At 61.4% G+C, this 9,055-nt stretch overlaps 1 protein-coding gene across 1 annotated transcript; it reads left to right on the forward strand.

The window, feature by feature from the left end:
- Window positions 1-1,700: 1,700 nt before the first annotated feature.
- PLICBS_007511 (transcriptional activator flo8) lies at window positions 1,701-3,323 on the forward strand (the record flags this gene model as incomplete). Its single annotated transcript, XM_018320947.2, has 2 exons — window positions 1,701-2,112; window positions 2,227-3,323. 2 exons carry the CDS (start codon window positions 1,701-1,703, stop codon window positions 3,321-3,323), a joined length of 1,509 nt encoding a protein of 502 aa, XP_018180844.2.
- Between the last annotated feature and the right edge of the window lie 5,732 nt (window positions 3,324-9,055).

A 9,055-nucleotide genomic window follows, 5' to 3' on the forward strand; every position in this document is an offset into this window, starting at 1 on the left:
GCGATACTTCCTCCGGAGACTGAAGCCGGTGCGCGATAAGTACAGGTGTTGTCCCGCTGGCGACGCAAGGAGATCCTCGCAATCTTAGATCTGGTACTTGGCTGCAGTGCCATGGTGTCGGATTGGTTTACGATGTCCCTGAGGGCGCGTTCTATGCAGAGCAGGCTCTGGATGTGAGCCAAGCCACCATGTGCAACGCAGCCACTGTCCACTCGAGCGGCCCTGGAACGCGTCTGCTGAGACCATGGCTCCAGCGTTCTGCTTGGACAAAGCGCCAATGCTTCGACGAGCGCGCCAAGGTGCACCCCAAGGCATGGCTTCATTATTACCGCAGCAAGCCCGACGAGACAGAACGAGAGCCATGAACAGACTCGTCTCGGCTCACAGGAACAGCCGCCGTGCTCTCCATGGTCACGAGTCACGGTCGCAAGGCTGGCCACTTCCGAGCAGCAGCCGAACGAGAGTCGGGACTGAGCGGCGTGACAGAGCAAACCCAGGGTCACCCCTGAACACCGACCTAGGTTGGACAACGAGAAGCCATCGCGGAACCAAATCATATGGACCAGCTGTGCGTCCGCCTGCAGCTGCGCGTCATTCCTGCGCAGGAAAAGACTCAACGACATTCACGTCATATATGCAGCGTTACCGCCGCCCAGAAGGCTGAAGATCGACTTGTTGCGCCGGGAAACCTTCTATTTCGGCAAGACAACCTGAGCGAGGTGGACCGAACTTGTCGCACCGGGCCTAGAGTCCTGGTCGAGTAACACACGCGACTGCACATACCCGCATACGGGTCAGGGGCCGTGAGCGCCGCTCCTGGGGCAACGGGGAGTCGCCAGCGTATCACCTCGCTCGAGGGCCTCGCTGGCTGGGCTTGATGCTGCCTGTATACGCTTTTAGAGTTATTGCCTCGGCCCCTGAGGCCCTGAACAAGTCAGACTGTCGAGCGTTCCCTCGAACTGGCTCGTGTCACACTGCTTCCGCGGGACAGGCAGGTCCACGTGTATGCTGTCCTGGACGGACCTCGTGAATCGTAGTCGATTTCCGATGCGACACGTCTGAACAATTTCGTCTCTCAGCAACGCGGATACAACGTCGCGAGGTTCGGCCCCAGAGCACGGCATTACACCGCCGGACAAGCATCCATGACCTCGCGGCGTACCTGACTTCGGAGCATTGTGACGACACCGGCCCACCGGGTCGGGACGAACCTCAAGGCATTCGGGCATGGTGTCTCAGCCGCTTGCTCGGGAGCCGCCCTGACAGTTGCAACACGAGGGCCAGGCGACGCTGGCTATGCGAACATCTGCAGGATCGGTTCTCTGACCCATGCACGGATCCGCATCAGGACGCAAAACGGTCACGACGGCGCGTCGTGATTGCTCCGCCGTGGGGTTCCGAGACCTCAACTCTCACGGCCCGGGAGCCGCGGTCCACGGCATCGGTAACGGGGGCCGGATCGCGTTGGCAGTCACCACATTTGTACGCGTCGAGCCGGCGGTCTGGATACTCTCCGCGAGCGCGGGCGGCGCCGGAGCCAATGACGGCGGCGAGCCTTGACTCAAAGGACGTGCAGTTGACAGATTCAGCAGGCGGCCGCTTGCATGCCTCTGGTGTCTCTGGTCCTTCGGCAACGTCTTCTTAAACCATCTCCATGTCTCGAAGTCCGCCTCGATTTCCTCGAAGAACTGGCCATGACAATGGCCGATAATGTCATAAGGAAAGCCTGCGATCGCTGTCACTCCCAGAAGTTGAGCTGCAAGCGCGTCGGCGACGAAGCCTGCGAACGCTGTGTCAGACTGCACGCCGAGTGCAAGTCCAGTCCATCTCTGCGGTATAAGAAGCAGCATCAGCACCAGCACCCGCAACAACAGCAGCAGCAGCAGCAGCAGCAACACCAGCACCAAGCCCAACAGAAACAACACACGCAGCATCACAATCAGCACCAGCATCAGCCGCAACAACACCAGCAACAGACACAGCAACAGCACCTGCAGAGCCAACAACATCCGTCAACTTCTGTGGTAGGCGGACAGGCAACGTTGGTGGGCCGGCGATCGCCAAAGCGGCGAAGAACGGGAAGTGACCTGGACCTACTCAAGCCTGAAGGAGGTATGCCTTCCTTGACATTCTTGTTTCACTTTCAACGACCGTCCTCGCCACATCCACACACCTTGAACTGCACGATTGCGATGGTAGAGTTCAAGCTCGACTAACGGGATATAGCGCAAATACACCCGCCGTCAGGGGACATCACAACCAGCTGTCAGTCTGTCGTTGGATCCGAGGCTGGACTCGAGCTTGGAGACTTCAACTTCAACTTTGAGCAGCTGGCCTTTTTGACGCCGCCGCAGACGGACCCCCTAGCCGTGCTTCCGGGCCCCGTGGACGCATTCCAGAACCCCTCCCCTTTTGCAGAACCGTGGGAGCAGCAGCTTGCCTCGTCTGCCGACCCTTTTCAGCAAATCGCACCGTCAGCCTTTACCCCTGCCAGCGGAGCGCAGTTTCACCGCATCGTTCCCACGTTTGCGCCGAGGAGACGGCCCTGCGCCAGCGAGCACGGAACGTCCGACCGGCGGCAGCGGCAGCGGCCAAGACACAGGGCGAGGCAGATCGCTCTGAGGCACGTCGCGCACGCGTCGAACCAGGGACGAGAGACGTCGAGAACGCATTGGATGGCGCAACTAACCGACATCAACTCCCGCCTGTTGGACCTCGCGTCCATCCTGCCCAAGCAGCAGGGGCCGCTGGCCAACGGACGAGCGGGCGACGACAGCAGCGGGTTCCCCATCGACGAGATGTTCAAGCTCACGCGCGGCGTCGCCGACATACTCGACCGGTTCCCGGCGACTAGCTCCGGCAAGGAGCACAACACGCTGGAGGGCGCGGACCCCGGCAGCGCCATGTTTGTCCTCTCCACGTACGTGCGCCTGCTCGACATGTACCAGCGTGTCTTCACCATGGTGAAGAACGAGCTCGCGCAGGCGGACCAGGGCGCCGCGTTCAAGCACTGGAAGCTTCCCGACGTGACGGTCGGCTCCTTTGCCGTCGAGTCGTCCCCGTCGCTGCAAATGTCGCTCACCATCCAGCTCGCCGAGGAGTTCCTGGTGCGCCTCCGTAACGCGACGGCCGCACTGGACCCGGCTTTGAGGGGCGCCGAGGAGCAGCTCGCCGGCGGAGGTAGCGGCTCTGGCGGCGACGCCAACTCCATGTTCTCCGAGGTCGTCGACGTCTCGTACTGCGCCGTGAGAGCCAAGGAGGAGAAGCTGGGGCGGCATCTGGCGCAGCTGCGCGACGAGATTGAGGCCTTTTTGGACGGATAAGGGCGCCCTGAAGTTTCAACGCGTCCTTTTACACGGTTATACGTACCTTTCTTTCTCCATGTGTATTTTGCTGGATATTTGGCACGGCCTTAGACTACAGGTATATGGGGTGATTGATGATTATAGAGATTTGGTACTATATACGACACGGGTTTGCGCGTGATTCTGTAAGGGGCTTGAGGTGATGGCTACGTCGTGTGTCAACTGGAGTTGCAGTCCAGCCGCCCAAGCAAAGCGCCTTGTTGAGCAGCCATCGGACCGACCCCTTCTACTTCTGTGACCCAAAGAGCAACACCGCAATAGGACCTGCGTCCTTGCCCCTCGACAGTGACACGACAACATGACTCTTCTCACGCCATAGCCAAGAGACGCTCTGCAACGTATACATTTCCAGCTGTACGTTACAGAGGTCACAAGGCATAGTACGCGTCGATGCCCGGCCTCCCACCTGCCCCCCCAATGAGCTATATCCCACTTCGCATAAAGGCCGCAAGACCCATCACGGTCACGTTGGGGGGTGAGGGGCGCCTATCTCTGTGACGCCGTGAGAGGAAGGCCGAAGCGTGCACGCGCCTAGGAGTGTGGGATGGATGACGAAGAGGAAGATGATGATGCCATGTCATGGTGCGGGCTCGTCACCGACGCTGCCCGTGATGCTTATCTGCCATTCCGGTGCCCGGTTCTTGGGAGGGCGTGCTGCATGCGGCACTGTCCATTGGCGTGAGGTCATCTCCTTGAAACGCGGCGTGGAATGGCTGATATTCTACGACCCTGCGATGTCACTTGCGACCTTCAACTGAACTGGGCAATGGCAAGACGACGGCACATGGGGCTCGGCAGTCGGGGTCGAGAGAGTTGTCATCCAAGACGAGACCGTTGCAGTACGTCGCAGTTGCGCCAAGTTCATTGTACTCGTAGACGCCCCCGTTTCCCCGACAGGGTTCGTCCTGCTGTTGCAACTCACTCCACCGCAGGACGTCCAGCGACAGCCGTGACGAGTTGTCCAGATGCCCGGCTGAAAGGCTGCCCCGTATCGTCGCTGTCAGGGCAATCTCCGAGCCGGAAGGACGGGTCTCCGCGGGCGGCGCCGCAGGACGCCGTGGCGCGGAACCGCCAAGAACTCCGCGATCACACCCCGGCAGATGAGACGAGGCTGAGTCTTTTATCTTCTCGTCACCGGACGTGACAGGGCAGCATGGACTGTGCCCTCTCCATGGGTAAACTTCACGGGGGACTGTGATGGTCGTGGTCTTCGAGCGAGACCGCAACGTGAGTACTGGCGAGCCCCTGGTCGTGGGATTGTGATAGCCATTGCTTGCTGAATTGCCGCATGCCACCGTTATCCCAGGGGGCTGCTCAATCAAGTACTGGGCAGCTATCAACCGCTTGACCCCCCACGCGTGACTGAACGACCCCCGACCACAATGATGCCACCTACTCAAGGACTGAGGCTATTACGAGCCGGTCGGCCGGTCGGCGTACCTCGACGGAAGCACACTCCCCTTCGACGGCTTGGTGGAGACAACATCAAGGGCACCGTCCTGCTGGGCCGCTAATCGTCTTGGCGAGACAGGGCGTGAGCGGCCTTAACCACTCGGTCGGGAGCTGCATGGGTGATACGGTGGTAAGCGCCGCGCCGGGGAGGGTACGGTTTCCGTTGCGTAATACCGTTCACCCATCACGCCCATGAGCTATCCCCATGGTCTTGAGGCAGGCTGTGCCTCGGAAGGAAACAGGGCGTCATGGCGAGCGTGAAAGCCAGTGAGGCTTGACACTTCATTGGCGGTGCTCTGGGGGGAGAAATGCTGCCGCCCTTCATCGTTGACAGTTGGCCGCTGAGGCAGCCATCGGCGCAAAAGCCCCGGCCAAGCTAGCCGGGACAGATGTGGCTACCCTTGCGGGTGTGAGGCGCATGTCTTCAGCCCCGAGTGTTGATTGAGGTTGAATGCAGCCGACTGACGCGAAGCCATGCCGTCGGTGTGCTGTTGAATGAATGACAGTCCTGCGGCTGCGAATGCGCAGCATCCCTTGCCCCGCTGGCCATGCAAAGATGGCGCCGGTCGATAGATGCCGGGCAGTTGGTTGATGCCGCGTTCACCGTCTTGACGGTCACGGGCGGCACTCGGCCGGGAGCGAGACAACAACGCTTGCAAGAGGGGGATATGAACGGTTTCGCCCCGCAGCGCGGTTGCGCTTCTCACTCGGTCGTACGAGCACTCTCGTCCTGTCGGCGAACACCCCGATAGATGCCGAGCCGGCAAGTTAAGCGAGCTCGCCATGAGAAATGACCGAGAGTGAGAAGGCGGCGGTTACGCGACCCACGCAGCGCGCCGGCTCCGCGTTCGCCTCCGCTCGTCCCTTGCCCCAGTCTTCGCCCCGGCCCGCCCCTTTTGAGTTTTGCCCAGCGAGCGGGAGCATCCCGTCAAGACGCCACTGGTTTCGCATCGGTAGACCCGACGACGATGGGCACCGCTGGTGCGCGGATTGCTCGTGGGAAAGCCCCAGCGACCGGGAACAGAGCAATCTCGACTGTTGGCAAAGGCGGAAAGACTGGTCTTGCAATGTCTCAGCTCACCCAGAGAACAGGCAAAAGGGACCGGGTCCGACAGCGTCGACACCCTCCCGCGGCGCTGACGCCATCCCCCAAATCTGGTCAAGCCTGGTGCGTTCAGATCATGGGAACCAGGAAGCCTGCAAGCCTTCAGGTCCTGACAGGTGGGCCGCCCGTGTCTTCGGGGCGCCTCCTCCCCAGCTCGGCGGTAACCCTCGGCCGCTGCGCTGGCCACGGCCTGAAGGGATCTGCAGAGCCATCATGCGTTTCTGTCCAGCTCGCCATGACGGAGCTGCGCCGAAGCGTCTTGCACGGTGGGTTGATGCCACCACACGCCGCGATCCCCGCGTTGATGGTAAACCCCTCGATACTGACAACTCCGGACCTCCAAAGAGTGCGGCAGGCTGCGGCACCCACTTCCCGAACAGGTATGAGAGCCGCTGCCAGAGGGATCCGGGTCCGCGTCCTGGGGACGCAGAAACGCAGCGCTGGGACGCCTGCTAATTGGGCGACACCGTCGATCCACCGGGCCCAAGGGTGCCTCCCATGTCTTCACGACCAGGACACAAGATTCATCATGATCCCAGCAGAGGCGCCGTTCGCGCGGCCTTCGAGAAACGGATGCGGTGCGTCCGACGGACGGGTGCCAGCCATCGTGTCAGGCGTCCTGCTCCCGGCCGTCGCATTTCCGCCCGTCAGATAGCTCGGCGGCCGTAGATCGACAGGAACTGCCAATGTCGTGGACCGAGCCGTGCTGTCAGGCTCCCTCGTGTTTCAGTGAGCCACTGGTCAGCTCCTCAGTCTTACATCTATCACTGCTACGAGTCGGCGGCGGTTCATGCACGCCGGGTGGTCAGAACTCTGTGCAAGACTTTGTCAGATGCGCCACGAAGGCTCCGTCCGTCAGTCTTTACCGCCGCAGCGTTTGAGCCTCCCAACGGTTTCGCTTGCACGGTCGTATTACCCGTCTATCGCGGGTAAGAATGGCAACGAGCCTCTCGTGCGACTCGGTTGACCAAGTTGAGCTCTGCCGCCAGCCATGGATAGGGCCTGGGCGATGACATCCCTGACGGACCGCCTTGCGAACCAGAAGGCTGGGAACGCGGCTCCCGCGGTACGCTCGTTTGGGGGCCGCAATGGGCGTTTCGCAACGGACAAGGAGGACCACGCCATCCAATGGGCCACGCTCAACCCTCGCGGCCATGAGGGATCTAGACTCACAGGTCCTGACGTTGCCGGAGGGGATCGGCTCCGTCATACCTGGACGATGGACCGGACGAGCCGAGGATCGCGCACGACATCTGTAGCGGGTGACCGATGCAGGCAGACCGAGTGTTGGACCCTTGTCGGTGCTGGTTGACCGGTTCCTGCATTGGGAAGGCCGGCCTCCCTGGCGCTGCAGCCGTGACACCGGACGTGTTGGCGACTCCCAGCTCCGCGCGTCAAAGTTGACGGCAACGTGGAAAGTGAGTGGCTTGAAAACGTTGCTGAAGGGCACGCGGACACGTGTTGCGTTGCTCGGCATGTGCATCCACGACCTCCTTGCCCACCGATGCTGCAAGGAGGACGACGTCGACGGAGCGGAGCCATGGCGGTGAAGAACCGCGATCAAATAGCGGCAAGTCGTGCCTCTCGTCTGCACAGTGGATCTGGTGACCTGCAGGGCCGTTTCTCGCCCGACCAGCCGAGCCTGACGGCATGGAGTCACTCAACTCGAGGGGCTTGCGGGATCTCTCTCGTTTGGCCAGGTGGAAAGGATCGCTCTACGGGCCGGGGATGTCGAAAGGATCACCGTGCGAGTGTGGTAACCCAGAAACTTACTGGCGAAGATGATGCTGGCAGCTTGACTTGAAAGGATTTGCTCACGGTCGTAGACGGGAATGAAGAAACATTCGGCAGTGCACGGAGCTTGATGACCTGCGGACGGGACAGAGGCTCGGAGTGTCCGCAGCCGGACTGTCCCTGAGTCCGAACTTCCAGTCCCCTCCGATGGCCAAACTCTTGTCAGATTGGACTCACCGAGAGCGACTCGGAATGTGGTGCCCTCCTCCGATTAAGCTTGCCGGTTTGCGACGGCGGAGATAGTTTGCGTGGCGTCCTCCCTAAGTTTGACCGGGGCGCCGAGTTCAGCCAGAGAATAAATGTCCCTGACCCCGAGCTGCGAGAAATGTCGTGATTACAGGGACCATTAAAGATGGCGATGGTGCCGATTTGGCGTCAGCCTCACGGATAGAATGACCTGATGACTGGGCGTGTGCGCCGGTCCGTCGGGTCAGATGTACGTGCTCGAGGAAGCCACAACTGCCCTGGGGCCGAAACGTGAGAGCCGGCATGCCATCCTTTGATGACGCGCAATGGAGCTGGGCATTTGGAAGCCAGCTGCCGAGGAATCCTGGTGAGGGCGGCAAAGCAAGACCTTGGCGGTCACGATTCGCGAGCTGGCATCGCTGGAGCGACGCATCGGAACGCGCGGGGCTGTCTCGACGTGATTCCAAGGCAGCCGGTGACGATGGTTCTTGACACCGACCACGTGGATGAACGGTACCGACAAAGGTCCATGCGACCCTGAGCTTCGACGAGGAAGAGCTGACCGGGGGTGGGGGGTCGTCCTCGGCCGCAAGGGGTCCCAGAATAAGCCGCCTTGTTCGCCGACGGAGGGCTGAAGAGCGCCGACGACGCGGCCAACCTGGGTCCTGGGCCCGGGCCCCTTGTGAGGGACGTCGGTTGCGGAGAGACAGCAAATCAATCACGTCGGGCCTGGGATCAGCCCATGAGGCAACCCAGTCGAGACTGTGGAGAGGCCGCCGCGCGCCAGGGCAGACTCGAATCGCGTTTCGAAGCCGGGCGCAGCGGTGCGCTGAGGGATTGATTGACTGACTGTCTGAATGACTCGCCGCGGGTGGTCCATCTCGGGCGCGTCCTGAAGGCTTGGGCAAGACACGGTGCTTGATGCCCGCTTGGGTGCCTTGGGCGATGGGCGGCTCACCGGTCGAGGCGATGTGATGTCGTGCTTGACGCTGCGGTGATGTCAGGTGCTGCAGGCCGTGCCGTCCATGGAGGTGTGCTGTGCGGTGTTTGAGTGGTGAGGTGTGCCCCAGTGGTGTGCTGTGCTGTGGTGCGGCGCGGTGCGGCGGGGCTGTGACGGGGGCCGGCTGGCCTGGCCGTAGAGGTTCTCGAATCT

The sequence above is a fragment of the Purpureocillium lilacinum genome (assembly GCF_023168085.1).
Source record: "Purpureocillium lilacinum CBS 284.36 DNA, scaffold_5, whole genome shotgun sequence".
Classification (NCBI taxonomy): domain Eukaryota; kingdom Fungi; phylum Ascomycota; class Sordariomycetes; order Hypocreales; family Ophiocordycipitaceae; genus Purpureocillium; species Purpureocillium lilacinum.